Genomic DNA, 17,413 nt, shown 5'->3' with positions numbered 1-17,413 from the left:
CCGGGGGCGAGCGAGGCGGGGCCGGGGAGGAGCCCGGCTGGGCCGGGGAGGAGCCCGGCTGGGCCGGGGAGGAGTCCGGCTGGGCCGGGGAGGAGTCCGGCTGGGCCGGGGAGGAGTCCGGCTGGGCCGGGGAGGAGCCCGGCTGGGCCGGGGAGGAGCCCGGCTGGGCCGGGGAGGAGCCCGGCTGGGCTGGGGAGGAGTCCGGCTGGGCTCCCGCGCCCCGCGCTGCGCGCACCCACGGCCGGCGGCGGCGGGCGGGGCGGTGCGCGGCGGCCAATGGCGCGCGGCGCTGCGGCGGGGGCGGGGCAGGAACCGCCGACCGCTGACAGCCAAACTCCCAACTCCGCCCTCGTCCCCGCGGGATCCCGGAGCCGAGCGGGCCCGGGCCGAGGCCGCCCGAGCCGCGCTGCGAGCGAACATGGCAGCAGAATGAGAAGGCTGGCGCCGGGTCGTGGCCGCTGCCACCGCCGCCACCGCCGCGCTGCAGCTGCAGAGCCGCGCCCGGCGCGCTCGGAGCCGCGTGTTTAGCCGACCTCTGGGTGGCGGCTGGATTATTTCATTCCAGGCGGAGGGCGGGGAAGAAGGGGGACCCCGCAGCCGAGCTCGGCCGGGCTCTGGGAGCGTGTCGGGGCTTGCGCGCCCTCCTCCTGGCTGCGGAAAAGACGCGGGAGAGAGCCGGTCCCGGGCTGCGGCGGCGCGGGAGCGGGGATGAGCCGGACATGGAGCGGCCTCCGCGGGGCGCACGGAGCCGGCCGGCGCTGCGGCGCGGGTACCGCCTGAGCAGGGGTTCCGCGGGGCTTCGGGGCCTCGGGCGTCCCGGTGAGATCCCTGCCACCGCCTCGGGGAAGGACGGCAGCCCCGCGGGGCGGACTCTGCAGCAGGCACCGTACTGAGGCGCCGGGAGGCTGCTCCGTCTGCAGCCCAGTGCGCTCTCGGCACCCGGGCGCCTTGCCCAGGGCACAGCGGCTGGCGCACCGGGCGAGCCGGCTGCAGGACTGGCTGGAGGGGTGTGCGCGTGTCGGACCGGAGAGCTGAGCTAAAGCAGAACGAGACGGACCCGAGCAGCCATGCTTCCCGGGGTGGGCGTGTTCGGCACCAGCCTCACGGCCCGGGTCATCATCCCGCTGCTGAAAGACGAGGGCTTCGCGGTGAAGGCGCTGTGGGGCCGCACCCCGGAGGAAGCCGAGGAGCTGGCCAAGGAGATGAGCGTCCCCTTCTACACGAGTCGCATTGACGAGGTGCTGCTGCATCAGGACGTGGACTTAGTGTGCATCAACCTGCCCCCGCCACTCACCAGGCAGATCGCAGTCAAAACCCTGGGTGAGCGACCCCCCCCACCCCCCACCTCTCCTCCTGCCTCCTCTCCTTGCCTCCCCTGCTGCTTTTCTCCTCTCGCCCCCTCTTCCTCCCAGAAGCTCACATGGCACCGACGCTGACCCGGGGACCCGAGACCCCACATCCCACTCGGAGCGCCCGCCCCCTCATCCCTGGCCCTCCCCACTGCGCTTCCCTCCTCCCTCCTGACACCACCTGGACGCGCTTCCCCACGTGTGTGGCGCGGAGGCTGGAGGAGGCGTGTGTTCCGGGGAGGCGGATGCAGCGGCTCAGATGCTGAGGACTGAGGATGCCTCTCTGAGGGCGAGAAAACTAAGTCTCCAGCTGTGGGTGTAGTGCCCGAGTGTGTGCGTGCGCGCCTGCGAGAGGCGGCTGCGCGCCCAAGAACACTTGCCCCGCGTACATCTCGGGTTGTCCTGGGGGCGACACACCATCTGAGGTCTAGCAGCCGTGACGCCCTGCTAGGATAGGTTGTTTCTTTCCGCTATGAGGTAGTTTAGTGTGAAATTAGACATGTGACAATCAGTCGGAATTATCTAGTTTTCTCTGAAAGCGAGAATGGCGGGAGTGGTTGCTTGACTCGGGTGGGGGAGTCTATTGGCTCGTCTTCAAGCTTCAGGGGGGTTCATAGGTTAGTAAAGGCTGGTTTGGTAAAACCAGAGGGATGCAACTTCCGAGTGCGGCTGCTCAGGAATTGTCTTCTGCACAGATCGGAAGTTATGTATCTTCAATTTTAGGGGATGGGTACAGTAGTTCCAGAGGCACAGATGCTTTGTGTGGAAAAAGGCCCAACGCTACCAGTTTCACATGGAAGCAAGCGATAGTTCCTCCTGAATTCCGTCAGGAATAGTTCCCAGGTCTGGTATTGACAAGTGTGTTGGGGATGAACTCACCACCCCACACCATCCGGTCCCCCCACCTAACCCAGGCAGTCTGAACAATCTCAGTACTGTGCCAGGGTCTCTGCCATGCCCAGAGGAAGAAGGCCATGTTTTGTCCATCAGCAGTTCTCACACGTACCTAAGACAATCCCAGGAAGATTGCTCACTCTTTACTCTCCCGACAAAAATGTTAGAATTTTGTTGGCGAGGAAAGAGACAAAGCACAGGATAGCACACTAGAGCAGAATTACGAGGGGAGAACTGGGAAGGAACAGGGACACCACCCAGAAACCAGTGGTAATTTATATAAACTTGGAAAGAATCTTTGATTTTTGAAAACAGGATTAGGGTAGGTGAAACTCACATGTATTTTAATTCTCTCTTCGGAGACCGATGGCCAGAATGTAGAAATCTTTCTCTCTAGAAAGCCATTCTTACCAGCCCGTTCTGCTATTGACTCAGATGGGACAGCTGATATAATCAGCTTCCCCAGGCTGTCAGTTTTCACATTAATTTTATTAAGCTTCTGACCTTTTTTGCCTGGTTTCTTTGGCCTTGAACTGAATGTCACTGGCTAGCATTTCTTTTCTGTTTGCTGTAACCTACGTGTTGGGTAGTTAACCTCTGTGCTTACAGTGGACCTATGCATATCAAACAGATCATAGCCATTTTATAGCATAAATCTATTAGGGTGACTTGTATAAAACATCCGTGTGGAGCACATGTCTCCTAGAAGGCATATGACTGATCTTATCAGAAGGACCTGGTAACACCGCTCCTCCCCTCTAGGGTGGCCCAGTCCTGCAGGTGGGCTCCAGAGCAACCTTAGAGCAGGTCTCCAGGAGAGTGGCAATTTGGGGAACAAGGATGTTCCTGTTTTCTGACCATTGTTGGTTCTTCAGCCATGAAAGTATTTACTGGCTTTGAGAGAAGGGCACAAATTATATTTTTCTGGATACTTCTTCTGTTCTTATTTTCAAACATCGTTGTGATTTTATTTTCCTTGACAAGACTAACGTGAGGTACCTCTTCAAAACCAAGTGTAAGAGGCATACGGAATAGACTTGGTTAAATGTTCACGGTTAAGGAATAGGGTTTGTTCGTGTTTTCATGGTAGGCCATGGACTTTTTTTTAATTCCTGATTTTGCAGGTAATTTGAGGTCATCTGTGATTATAGAAATTATAGGGTTATTAAATTTAGAGGTGGCTAGACTTTAGTCTTGTTCCAGACTTCATCTTCACTGGAAAATCGCCAGAGGTCATTCTCGTGCGAGTACACCTCAGGGTGGTCGTCTGGGTTTGCTTTGCTCTCATGGTGAGAGGTTCAACACACACAATACAGGAAGTGAAAAACCCCAAACAGTTATCCGGCTGGTCTGGCCTTTTGGGGGGTTATAGATGCTAGTGTTTGCCTGGCATTGAAGGAAGCCAGTCTTGACTAGTTCTGGTGAATTGTCCCTTTAGCAAAAGCCTGGGCTGTGAGTTGTTTGCCCAGCAATGGCGAGAGATGAGTGGCCCCGATCCATTCTTGTAACCGGTCACAGGACTGTCAAAGGGAGGGGTTGGTCTGGGGACCCTAGAGGAATGAAACTGAATCAATTGAATCACAACATCCTCCTTTAATTTCTAAAAATTTCCTTGAAATCCTTACCTTAGTGAACTAGGCATTTCTCTGTTGCAGAGACTTTTCTGTAATGTATGATTTCTAATGTCCAGGGCTACCTCTTGTTAAGTACCTAATATGTGCCAAGCAATGTGGCACAATGTTTTAATCATTTCATGATTAAAACAATCCTCTAATATAGATATTAGCTCCATTTTACAAATGAAGCAACTAAAATTCAGAGACCTGAGTCAAATCGCTCAAGAACATACACCTGGAGATGGGAACCCATCATTCTGCCTTCCCTGAAATCATTTCTTCCTCTCTCATTCCCACACTTGCTCCATTGCTTCAGTTTTTTCTCTCAGATAACGGCAGCCTAGGTGAGGTATTTGGAGTTGTCCTTTATTCCTGTTCACCTCACGCATGGAATCAGTTCCCAAATCTGGTTGATGCCAGCTCCTTAATCCCTGTCGTATCTGTTCTCCTTTTGCATCATTGCTTTCTCCATCGAAGGAACTAGTTCTACCTAGTTTCTGAATTAGGTTCCAGTCAGCTTCTCCCCATCCCTTCCTCTATCCACTTTCCATACTGCAGCCAGAATTACCTTGAAGAACCACAGACTTGATCATGTACTTCTCCCCCTAAGAAAAGCCCCAACTTCTTGGCATAACAGGCAAGAGCTGCTGGCCCTTCTGGAACTCCATGAGCTTTAGCTAAGTCAAAAATACTGGTGTTTCCTTCAATGGACCCTGTTGGATTATACGTCCATGCCTCTGTTAGGAACCCTTCTTCCTTGTGTTGGTGATGGATGCCTGTTCATTCTTCAACACTCAGTCCCAGTGGTACCTCCTCCTGAATTTCTCCCCCTTCCTCTGTCCCGTCCCCTGTGGTCTCAGCACCATGGGCCGCCATCTTTTCTTATACCTCTTTTAATGTATTTCTTTGAAATTTAAATTTTACTTAGTTATTTTAAATAGGTTATATATTTACATGGTACCAATTTCAAATGCTATAAAAGCACACAGCGAGAAGTACGTGCCCCTCAGTCTCTGTCCTTCAACAGGAGGCAGTCACTATTCCCTGTTTTTTGGTCTCGTTTTGAGGATTTTCCTAAGTGCGTGAGAATTTTAAAATCTTTTTTTTACACAATTGGTAACATCCCACTATATATACAGATTATATATATACATATATGTATATGTATATATATATATACATATATATATATACGCACATATACAAATATATGTATAAAAAACTCAAAATGTGAAAGTGTCCTTGTTTCTATTTTTGGTTGCATAGTATTTCATTGTATGGCTAAATCAAAATTTATTTAACCAGCTCCCTATTACTCAACATTCAGGTTGTTTCCAATCTTTTGCTTATACAAACATGTAATGAATAATCTAGGGCATATGTCATATTGCACACACGCCAGTCTGCTTATAGCATAAATATGTGAACTGCTGGTCAAAAAGTATGTGGTCATCATTTAACAAAGACACTGTCAAGTTAGCTGGTGCCTGAAATGACACTGCTGTTTGCTGATTTCCTCATGTGCCTCTCTTCACAAGCCCCTTCACTGCCTGGAGCCTCCTCTCCTTTGTTTCCAAAGCTGCGCGGCACACAAGGCCCAGCACAAGTCCCCAGCCTGCTTTTGCTGTCTCAGTTTGTCTTCCTGCAATGGGCCATTCCACCTGGACTGCGCAATGAGCCACATGACTGCCTCCTTAGGTCTACTCCTATTTCTTACCCAGTCTGTCCTCTAATACAACAGGTAAATGACATTATATGTAGGGCACCATGTCGTCCCCTGCTCAGCACCTTGCAGTGCCTTTCATGGCACTTGGAACGATATTCAAGCTCCTCGTCGTGACTTCCTTGATCTGAAATGGCCCTGCCTAGTAATCTCTCCCACCTCTCTGGCGATTGCGCACTCTCCTGGGCTCCCTAGCCTCCAGGTACTTGGTCCTCTTTTTTTTGTTCCTCAAACACCAGTCCTTTTCCCAGTCCTGGACCTTTCCAAACTGGCTCTTCCCTCTGCCTGGAAGGTTCTCCCTCACTCCTTTGAATGGCTGGCTCATTCTCACTTTCAAGTTTCAGCTCAAATGTTCTCTATTGGGAGAGCGGCCTTTCTGGATCCTCCCCTTTCTATTAAAAGTCTTCACCCCACACCTTTCAGTCGTACCTCTGTCATCCTCTTTATCTTCTGGGTGGTACTATGCCAGTTTGTTATGATCGCTTTCATTGGTTTGCTTGTTCTCTTATTTGCTGTATGTCTCCCCAAGTAGAACGTAAGTTCTGTGAGGTAGGGCCTTTGTCTGCTTTGCTCACGAGGGTGGCCTTATCTACCCTAGACAGTCAGTCACCTAGTAGGCGCACTATAAATATTCGTTGAATGATGAATGGATGTCTATTCATCGAATGAATGAATGCGTAGGGAAGGCAAAAGGTTATAAACAGAATGTATCAATCAATGCATAACATTTTTGTCCTACATGCAGTAGCCTAGTGCCTCTCACACATGAACTTGAATTACCTGGAGATCTTGTCAAAATGCAGATTCCAGGGTGGGACCTGAGATTCAGTAGAGGCTACAGCAGCCAGACACAAAGATGTGATGGCGCTCCGCCTGGGGGACAAGATGTCCCCTGCCATGCGTAATTAACTTGGTCGGGGAACCATGTTAAAATACCTGTTACCTTTGTGTGTAATGTGATGGCATCTGTTTTCGTGGTCTCTGCATGATTTTTGGGGACAGTAGGGCAGACGCTGTTGGGGAAGGCTCTCCATGGGATGGAAGGCTCCTTTGGGACGGTGAATAAGTGGTAGGGTTTCGTTGAGCTTTGATCTGGCTGTACGATGCTCTTGCCTCAACTTGTTTGGTATCATTAGCTAAGGACCTGGAGCAGTACGCCCTTTCCTGTCCGACTTCACAGTGTCAGCAATTGCTCAAGGTTGAGGAGGGCAAACAGGGGTGAGAGAGCAGGGAGGAAACGAGGTTGAGACAGGGCTCCGCTGCTCATGGTTACCACACTAGCAGAGATACAGCTGCAGGTAGTGAAACGGTGCATTTTGACTTGAGAGTAACCATTTTGAAATCCCAGCAAACCCTGCCTTTCCAGTTCTTCCTTGAAGTCTCTCCTTGAGCTCTTCCTATCTGAACACTGTGTGGGCAAGGTGACTGCATTTTGCTCTGTGAGTTTCCGCGCCTGAGCACTGAGTGGAATGATTTTGGTTTATCAGTTTGGTGTAGAGTTGAGGAAGCCTTGAGACTTTATGTAAATGAAGAAACGACTCTATTTACTGTTATAGGAAACGTCAAGCATCACCAACCTCATTGCATCTAACTGAAATTAGGCACAGTTGAATGATTATTTCATAGATGATATCTGGCCTTGAAAATGTGCGATTCTGCAGAAGTTTAAATTGGAGTGAGAAGAAGCCAAATGAAGAAGTTGGACATTTTGATACCTGAAACTGGAGAAGACCAAAAAGAAAAAGTGAAAGTAAATAGCATGTTTTAAGGGTTACACCAGGAAATAAATACACAAGCCATTAGTTAAGTATCTTGATTGAGGACGTCATGGCCTGGCAAAAAGAGTATCATTATATCTAAGATGTGGTGAGTCATAAAACTACCCAGTGGTAGGAAAGGTCAGCAGGTTACAGCTGTGTGACTTTGGGAGAGGTAACCCTTCTTCCTGAGCCTCAGTTTTCTCATCAATAAAATGGAGTGAAAGAGCCTATCCTATAGGTTTGATGTAACAAAATTAGAGGGGGTATGTAGAGACCTAGCCTATGCCCCCCCGCCCCCGCTTAGTTATCTGCATAAGCTCAATAAATGTTAGTTTTACTTTTCCCCAGTGTGATCATTGTTCTTTAACTCATTCCAAATGGCGCTTTTGAAGATATTTTTTTCTTATTTTCTGAAGAGATGATTCCCTCTGGCAAGATTCAGAAAATACGGTAAAAAGTGTTCTTATTTTTAAAAGGGAATGTGCCTAAGCCAAGAGTCAGAGGTCATCTTTGCTGAGAATCCAGTACTTGCTTCACAGATACACTAGAAGGTGCTGATGGTGTTACCAGGAGCTCACCATGCTCCTATGAAGATTTTTTGTTATTGTGAGAAGGATGCAGGGATGTCTCCTGGAACTCCGGGGCAGGGATGTCTTGGGCCTCAGTAGGTACCTGAAAACCATGAGCTGCAGGAATTTGACCATTTTGTGTTCGGCTCCTCATCCCTCTTTAGACCAGCCTCTTCTGCCTCAAGGGCCCATGGGGTGGATAGAACACTGTCTACACACAGCTCCCCAATACAACTGTTAACCTGTTCATCCACCTGAAAAGCACCGCCCTCCTCCTGTTCCTCCCTCCCAGTTCCAGATGCCTTCACCTGGCTGAGTCTTTTTGGAGGTTATCTCCTAATGTGGGGGATATATCATAAAATGCTTCAAGGCCTTGGGGTAGAGGCATTCAGAGTGGTCATTCTGAGCTGGGCCGCACTCCAAGAAGGTGCTAATTAGAAGAGCACAGACTTGGTTGAAGATTTCACAAATGTAGACATTTCTTGATTCTGTGGGTTCTTTATCCACTTTAGCATTTTTCTGCTCTTACAGTAAAACTGTAGAAAGAAAAAATATATATTTGATGATTAAATGATCATGTGATGATCATTGTAGTTAGGATGTATGTATTTTTAAAGTATGTGATGGGAAAGTAGAGAAACATGACCAATTCCACGGAGTTTTATGGTTGTCTGTGGACTTGCAAGCTTTTCCCGAGCACCTCCTGTGTGGCGTGTGCCAACAGAGGATTGCGCGGAGGCGTAGACCATTTGTGCTCAAGTGTCAGCATAGGGCCTCAAAGGAGTCAGGAAAAGGACTGGGCTCCCTGGAGGAAGCAGGATCTCTGTTTTCAGACTACCTCTGTGCTGGAAACTGCAACACCAACTCTTCCCTAGTCTTTAGTCTGCTGTCCTGCCCTGCAAATACTGGACTTCCCAGTCCTCATAACTGCGTGAGTCAATTCCTTCAAAGCAAACCTCACTTTGTCTGTATAAATATATATACACACATGTCTTCTTGGTTCGTTTCTTTGAAAAACACTGATGGATACAAATTTTGGCTGGATCAAGGCCACCTGGCCAGGCAAGTTGGGTGATGAGACACCGGGCAGATATATCACAAGTGTAGGTCTGGAAAGACTTGTCGGTGGAGAAGCTGCTCCAGTGAGTTCAGCCGATGGGTGTAGGCGCCTAGGAGAGCATCTTTGAGCATTGTCCTCTAAGCAGGAAGACCTGGAAGCCAAAATTCTTCTTGGTTCAGACTCGAGACAAGGGGATGTTGTGAAAAAGGCTTTCACACCCTCACTGCTGAGAGCTACAGTGACCTTTCACACTGGCCAGTTCTACCCCTGTCAGCAGGGCTTTGGGGAAGCTGGCCTCTCGGGTTTGGGCAAGTCTGGGATGCCTTGGGATTTAGACTTGATTTGAGAATCATTAATGACCTGTAGAGTATTTAAAAGTGCAAAAAATTACATTATAATGTTATGAATTATTAAATTTCTAATTTCCACATATAATAGCTTGTACGGTATTAAGATGCTGTTTTAGTTAGCATAATACCCATAAACTGAAACTACATAGTTTTGAAGCCCCAAATTAAGGTGGTTTGCAGCTTTAGTGTTGCTTTAAAAAAGTAGCTTGAGATATACTTTATATATTATAAAATTCACCCATTGTAAGTGATTCAATGATTTTTTAATAAATATATATAGTTGTGCAACTACACAGAAAGTTTTAGAACACTTCCAATATGCCAAAACATTTCCTCATGCCTGTTTGTGGCCAATTCCCATACCTACCCCTAGCCCCAGGTAACTACTGATCTGCTTCCTGTCTATTGTTTTGCCTTTCCTAGAAATGTCATATAAGTAGAATCATATAATGTGTAGTCCTTTGTGTCTGGCATCTTTCACCTATCATGTTTTTGATGTTCATCCACGTTGTTGCATCAGAAGTTCATTCCTTTTTAATTGCTGAGTAATATTCCATTGTATGAGCATACCACATTTGTTTATCCATTCACCATTTGATGGATGTTTGTATTGTTTCCAGTTCCTAGCTATTACGAATAATGCTGCTCTGAACATTTGCGTGCAAGTCTTTTGGAGACCTGTGTTTTCATTTCTCTTGGATAGATATCTAGGAGTGAAATTGCTGGGTTATATGGTATGCTTGTATATATATTCAACTGTTTAAGAAATTGCCAAACGGTTTTCCAAAGTAGCTGTACCATTTTGTATTCCTACCAGCTATGTAGGAGAATTCAAATTTCTCTGCATCATCACCAACACTTGGTTTTATCAATCTTTTTGATTATAGCCATTTGTAGTGGCATCTCATTATGATTTTGATTTGCATTTCCCTAATGACTAATGATGTCGAGCACCTTTTCATATGCTTAGTACCCAGTTGTATATCTTCTTTGGTGAACTGTGTATTCGGATATCTTGACCAATTAAAAATTGGGTTGTTTGTCTTATTGTTGAGTTGTAAGCATTGGTTTTGTGATTTTTGTTATGTTCTTAAGTTAGGGGTAGTAGTTTTGGGTTTTCAAATACTTCCCTTTATCTTTTATTTTGGAACTATATACAGCTGAAATAATTCTCCGTGCCAAGTGAAATGAGCTTTGCCAAATAGTCATTGAAATGATTCATTATTTAGAAGAGCGAGACAACCATGTGAGCGGATACTCATGACCGGCCTCCAGCATAGCCCTGGGCCCTGCCATGCACTGAACATTCTTTAAGGGACATTTCCAATTCGAAGATTATTTGAGATGCTCTAGGATCTTTTAATCACTCATTTTGCCCAGTGCCTGGAGAGTGTTTCTCTTGTTTTTCCCATTTATTTTTTATTTAATAAATACTTTTGAATACTTGTAGCTTGTGTTAGCTGTGGTGGAAATACCCCAGATAGTAAGATATGGTCTTTGTCCTTGAGAAAACATAGCATACACAAACACAACAGCAAAGCAACGAAGTATATGATTAAGTACAGAATGAATCGTTATATTGCAATGCCAGGAAGTGTTTGCTTAAGACAATTGAGTAACCCAAAAATATCAGTATTGAATTAAGGGTCAACCACCTGGATAGCTTCCCAGTGCCAATCTATAAAGGTTACTGAAACAAAGGGAAAATGATAGAGAAAAATATTTAAATAGAATTCCCCTCAAAAAAAAGTGCTATGTGTGTGAATGGTGGACTTGCAGCTGAGTGAGACCTGGAAGGGCTTCCTCCAATAGGTGGTGAATTATTAGATCAGAAGGGCTGGATCTAGTTCACGGTTGAGCTTTTGTCTCGCGGAGTGGGGAACTTGCGTTTGAGGTTAGAGATAAAATTGTAGAGGCCTGTGAGGAAAGGCCACACTGGTCCCTAGGGCCCTTCCCCTCAGGCAGTGTGGGTCCCCGAGGAGGTGGCCCTGCAGATAATAGATGCTGTCTGAAAGCTGAGGAAGAAGGAATTCCTGAGAGCTGGAATGGTCTGGGAAGACATTTTGGAGGAGGTGCGTTATACTGGATGAAGAAAGGGTAGGATTTAATAATTGGAAAAGAAGATGTAGAAGCCTCTATGATGTAAAATCCTCTTCAAGGAACCACTTGGTTATGTAGCAACACTCTGAGGAAAATTGTTTCCTACGGTTGACCACCAAGGACAAACTTAGAGTGGTTTAAGAATGTCCAAATGGAAAACAATGATCTTACCTAGAATTAATTTTTTGTTTTGCCATCAAATTCCCCCAATCCCCTTCATCAGCAGTAGTTCCACTTGCATCTTTTTCTCCCCTCAGATTCCAATGGTGACAGTCACAGATGACACAGCTCTGGGGTCGGCAAAGGAAACAGCTTGCAGGATTGTTGGAAAGAACCCCGTTGAGAGGAGCACAAATGGCTGCCTTAAAGGGTGTGAAAAGAGCTGCAAAAATGGATTCAGCAAGAAACCTTGTAAAGACAAAAGCTCCCTGTGTGGTGGCGTCGGGGCTGCTATGGTGGAAAGCAGGGTCAGCTGAGGAGAGGGTGAGCTGGCCATGCTCAGTTCCTGGTTTTGTGTTTGTGCCGGATGGTGGTGGAAACTCATGTCCCTTTGTTATACAGTTGAGCCCGTTTTACCCAAGGGTCAGTGGTCAGCTGGGGCTATGACTTACGGATGCGGAAAGATGAAAGACTCTCTTTGGAGATGGACACTCAGTGCATGATGCGAGGACATGCTTGTCAGTATTAGGAGGTGAGAGTTCATGGAGATTGTGAGCCTATTGCCAAGTACTCTGCTTCCTGGGAGGTGGTTCTAGGGAAAGGCCACCGTGGTGGAAGAAATAGTTAGTTCTTGACTTGGGGTCCAAGTCAGTCAACAGAGCCTTGCTGAGGCTCTGCTGAATGCACTGGCTAAGCTTCTAAAAGCTCCCCAGACATAACACACTGTGTATCTTCATTGCTCTGTTTCAAAAGGAAAAGCTCCTTGTGGAATTTGGTGTCACCCTGCAGAAAGTAAAGTGAAAGACTTTTTTCATCAGTAGAAAAGTTGCCCCATCACACTGCCTGGGGTTGATTCCTGGCCTGGCTACGTCCTGCATGGCTATGGGTTTCCTCCTTAACTCTTCTGAGCCTCAGTTTCTTCATCTTTAAACTAGACACAATAAAAGTTCCTAGCTCTGAAGGTTGTTGATTTAAACAGAGATTTGTTTAAAGTGAGTGCTCAACGAATGTGAGAATCGTGCTTAATCAGAAGTTGTGGTGATCAGCTACTGTCCATTCATTCTTCCCTTAAGCAAACATTTACTGAGCACCAGCTGTATACCAGGCACTCTGTAGATCTGTGCTTTGCAATATAGTAGCCATTAGCCATACGTGGCTCTTTGAATTTACATCAATTAAAACTAAATAATATAAAGAGCCCAGTTCCTCAGTTCCCCTAGTCACATTTCAAGTGCTCAAAGGTCACATGTGGCTGGCTGTCGCTACTGTATTGGACAGTGTAGCATATAAACATGGATTTTTGAGAAATGCAAACTCTTGGGTGTGCTTTGTTTTCTCCCAGGAATAGGATGATAGGACATCTACACAGTGGGTGACTGGAGTGTCATAAATAATTAGTAGAGGTTTAATGAGCTATGTGCCTGACTTTCTCTATTAGTAAGGACTCTCATTAATAAGAGGGATATGTGCTGTGGCAAGTTTCCTAAAATCCCCATTACGTGTTGAGAATGGGCAACCAGATAAATGACACTCCTGCCCACTTTGGGGTCATCACAGATACTTTAGGTAGCAGATGTTACAGATGGGGACGGAGCGATGCTGGGGCAAGAATGCAGCCTTCGCTCCTAGGAGACAGCAACCCTGCGGGGCTTTTCCTCCTTTTGCCCAGAGCACAGAGAAGCAAAGGAGGGCAGTGGTGGAAGGGACTAGATATAGGGCTCTTAGAGAACCCGAGAGAACACTCACAAACCAGTTCCTGCGGGAGGAAAACTGATTTCACAGGAAGGTTGCTTTCTACCCTACGGCCAACACACTGCGTGACTCTGGGAAATGAGGTTTCTGACTGAATTCCTCCTTCCTCCAATCTTCCTGTCCTTCTCTTCATCTGAAGGGAAAGGCTGAATAAGAACGAATGCACAAAGCGTCAAAGGATAGGTAATTACTATTCTGCTAGTTATTATTTCTTTTGTTCCCCTTCAAGTCCCATTTACTTTGTGAAAGCAATATCCATTGTGAACGTTCCTTAGGAAACTGGGACTTTGAAATTCCAGCTAGTCGGAGCTTGGAGGGAGAAGTGAGTGTGCATTTGTGAGGGTGTGAGCATGTGTGGGTGCACATGCCTGAGTGTGTCTCTGACAGAAGGTCTCTTGACTGAAGTTAAGGGCAAAGTAAGGATTTTAGATTACTCGTTATTTAAATGTGTCATTGTCAGCTCCTCTCATCTCCTCCATGAATATGAATGATCAAAAGTGGGCAGTGGAAAATGAGACTCTTTCCCTGGCTCTGTCTCTTCCCCTTTTCCAATAGAGCTGGGGTACCTGGAGGAGGGACAAGCAGCAGGTACCGTGTTTCCCTGAAAATAAGACCTAGCCGGACCATCAGCTCTAATGCGTCTTTTGGAGCAAAAATTAATATAAGACGTGGTCTTATTTTACTATAAGACTGGGTCTTATATACTATACTATACTATACTTAAGTCTTATTTTCGGGGAAACATGGTATAAACATCTAGGGGGAAAATCTGTCTGAACTTCTGCTCCTTCCAGCACCACCCACGTGGGACATTTGTTTATGCCGCACAGTAACCCTCTCAGAGACTCCAGGTTTAGAGCCTGTGGGGACATAGCCTGTCTGACTTGATATGCACAGCCTTTCACATTTAGGGCACAGAGGCAGCCTGGCTTCCCCCAGGAGGCCCAGGGATACCCCAATGCTGCATTTGTCTTGGAACTGGGACTTAGCTACTCGTGCTTACCCAAATGCAGTGGGCCGCCGTCCACAGCTTGTGTGCATGGGAAATTGCTCAGGGGATGTGCACCGAGCAGCTGACGTTTGCTTTTCTCTTTTGCAGCCTCCATGACCCAGGAAGGTACTGACAGGTGTGCTCATCACTTCCAGGGCTGGGGAAGCCTGTGGAATTGCACTGGCCACATACTCTGACAGGCGCGTCTCTGCTTGGGAATTTGTCAGTTTTCAACTAATTCATTTATATTCGCCATCCATTTATTAAGTATCTGTAATGTGCACGGCTATGTTTTAGGTCATGGGGAGTGAGAAGAGGTCAAAGATGTATAAAACCTGGTATCTGCTCTGAAAGAGCTTATAATCTATCCAGAACCTACCTCTCACTTTTGAAATGAGAAGAGGAGCTAACATTGTATTGAGCCCTTACTGTGGACCAGGTCCAGAGTATACATTGTGCCGTGTCATCTCGGATCCAACTTACACCCATCCTCCAAGGTGGGCATGTAACATCTCCATCTTACACCTGAGAAATATAACTGTAGGGAGGTTAAATCTCTCTTGTTGATTCTAAGACTTTTTTTTTTTTTTCACACTTTAGCATCTAAAATAGAGGTATGTCTTACAATCGATGCTATGTCACTGTTTAATTAGCAGAGACTTGTCTTTCTTGGTAGTAAGTAAAATAATCGTAGGTCTTTGCAATGGTGTCGTCGATTCTGTGAAATAGGGTGTTTTGGCAGGTTCACCCAGCTGAAAAGAAGTGGAATCAGAATTCGACATAGGTTTGCGTGATTCTGAAGCTTGTGTGTTTACCCTCACAGCATGCAGCAAAATCCGTGGTCCGGTTGTGCTTTCCTTTATAACTGTGCAAAGGCCGTGTGATTTTCACAGACGAAGTATGAAAAGGGGGAAATGACTGAACTGGAACTCACATCACTTGGTTCCATAACTGAGGAGACCGTAGCACAGGCAACTGCGTGTGGCAAACAGGACGTTGAAAGATTGAGAAAAAGTTAATTATCTTCTTTTCTCTGCTGATTATAATCTTTCTTTTAAAGAGGCCCACAACAAATGGCAAACTGTGGTACACATAAGACAGAAAGAAACAAGAGGAATGCATTCCTTCATTTGTTCTGGTGTACTCTGGGCTAAGTGTGGTGTTTTCCCCTGCAGGGATCCATTAGGGATGTGATAGTGGCCTTTCTACTGTCCTGGAGAACCATGAAAGGAGACACAGGCCAGCTCCCTCCCCCACACAACTGAATTCTGGGAAGTCCCCGTGCAGGCCTGTGTGTTTATCATTGTCACAATGTGCTATGGTCAACACGCCTAGGAATGAGGCAGGTTTGAATTCCATGGCTGACCTGGATTCAGAAGGCAGTGCCCAGGACTAGAGGGGGGAGAAACAGCCAAGACTGCTGCCACGGTTTGCACACCTAGACTTGACTATGCAGCCCCGCCTACTTAGGAAATCTCGTCCCACAATAGCCTTTGACTAAGGCGTTTGCCTGAGTAACTTAGGTCAAAAGCAGAGAAGTAGCAGGGAGATTGGCCAGGTGATTTGGCATCACCCAGGAGGTCGTGTGAAGAGCAGAAAGAGAGTACTCCTGGTGATCAGAACACCATGACCTGTCATCTAATGCCCGAGGGACACCGAGTCTCAGAGGAATTGAGTGGCTTGTCGGTATTCACACAGCTGATTGTTGACAGCCGAGTCAGGACCAAACCTGGGGCTCTAGAGAGTGTTTCTTTTTCCTTTTCAGGTATTTAATCACTCAGGGCTTATGTTTCTCCAACAATGAGGAAAATTGGGGAGGTTGACTTCTGGGAAGCTCTCAGAAATAATTCAGGAAATAAGCTCTGGGAAATAACGTCAAATAACTGAAAAAAATATACACAAGCGTGTTCAGTGAAGCCTTATTTATACTACCGAAGCCCTAGAAACAAACACAAATAGTCCACAGTAGGGAAATGGTTAGGTAAACATGGTAAATACAGTTGATTAATTAATAAATAGCCATTAGAATTATGTATAGGAAGACTATAGCAGCATAGAGATTTTTTAATGATATAATTATAGGTAAAGAAAAAGGATACAGAAATATTTGTGTATTATGATAGCCTTGTATAAAACATACATGCCCAGAAAATTAAAATCTGATAAGTAATAAGCCCACATCCAGTGGGCCTGCAGGATTTGGATTTTTATATTCTTCTCTAAATTTTCAATTTTTAAAAATATGGTTTTAATGGAAAAAAATAAATTTATTTTTCAAAAGAAAGAGACAATAACATGGGAAAAATTGTTTGGTTGGCATGACTCTCCAGTTCTTACATTCTGTGAGACTTTGAATCTGGAACAGCTGTCCCCAGGCACATGCACATGTTTATGGTGAAGCAAAAATCAGTCCAGCATTGGCCAAAGGGAAGAGGTGGTCTTCCAGGAAGTGGAAGTGGGTGTATAAAGGTCCAGGAGCTCTGCTATTGTTCAGGGGAATAATTGGATGTGACTCTGAAGTTGGGGAGAAGCCATACGCTCTTGGTTGTAGGGTACTTTGAATTATTTGTAATTCTAATGGTGTGTGGCCAGAACCCAAGTGCTGCTGGAAAAGGCTGGTGCAGTCCCATCATTTTCCTCTGCCTCCTGAACTTGCCCCAACGCCGGGAAGAGACGTTCTTGTTGGCTTCAGCCTTCCAAAGAAATATAGGAGTGGTGCAACTGCAACATTTCCAGTTTTCATTTCCCCTTTTGTTCACAGGGAGTTTTCTTTTTAGCCAAACCTGGGCTGGTGTAGGTGGTGAGCAGTGTCAGAACCCTTGTTCTGAGAACATTCATCACTACCTGCTGGCATTGCTTTCTGGGCTGTGTGTGGGGGGCGGAGGTGGGGGGCAATGTGCTGCCACCAAAAGGGTGTTGGCCTGGGCCTCTGGGCAGGTGGTTCTTGTGTAGATATCACAACTAATTAGCTGTGTGGCCTTGGGCACATGACCTCATCCCCTAGATTTCTGCTTCCTTACCCATAAAATGCAGGTGTCACAGTGGGTTTATGAGTCCCTGGCAGTTCCCACCTTGTGTATCTACCCCAAT

General features: G+C 46.5%; 1 protein-coding gene across 1 annotated transcript in view; it reads left to right on the top strand.

Moving 5' to 3' along the window:
• The first annotated feature begins 359 nt into the window (after positions 1-359).
• The window catches only part of GFOD1 (Gfo/Idh/MocA-like oxidoreductase domain containing 1), a 100,820-nt gene continuing 83,766 nt past the window's right edge, over positions 360-17,413 (top strand). Inside the window, exon 1 of the mRNA XM_081055996.1 lies at positions 360-1,320. Coding sequence (XP_080912122.1) covers positions 1,068-1,320 — 253 coding nt within the window. The 5' untranslated portion in view covers positions 360-1,067. The remainder of the gene's footprint in view (positions 1,321-17,413) is intronic.

The sequence above is a fragment of the Rhinolophus hipposideros genome (genome assembly GCF_964194185.1).
Source record: "Rhinolophus hipposideros genome assembly, chromosome: 8".
Lineage (NCBI taxonomy): Eukaryota > Metazoa > Chordata > Mammalia > Chiroptera > Rhinolophidae > Rhinolophus > Rhinolophus hipposideros.
This window is presented reverse-complemented; position numbering and strand designations above follow the sequence as displayed.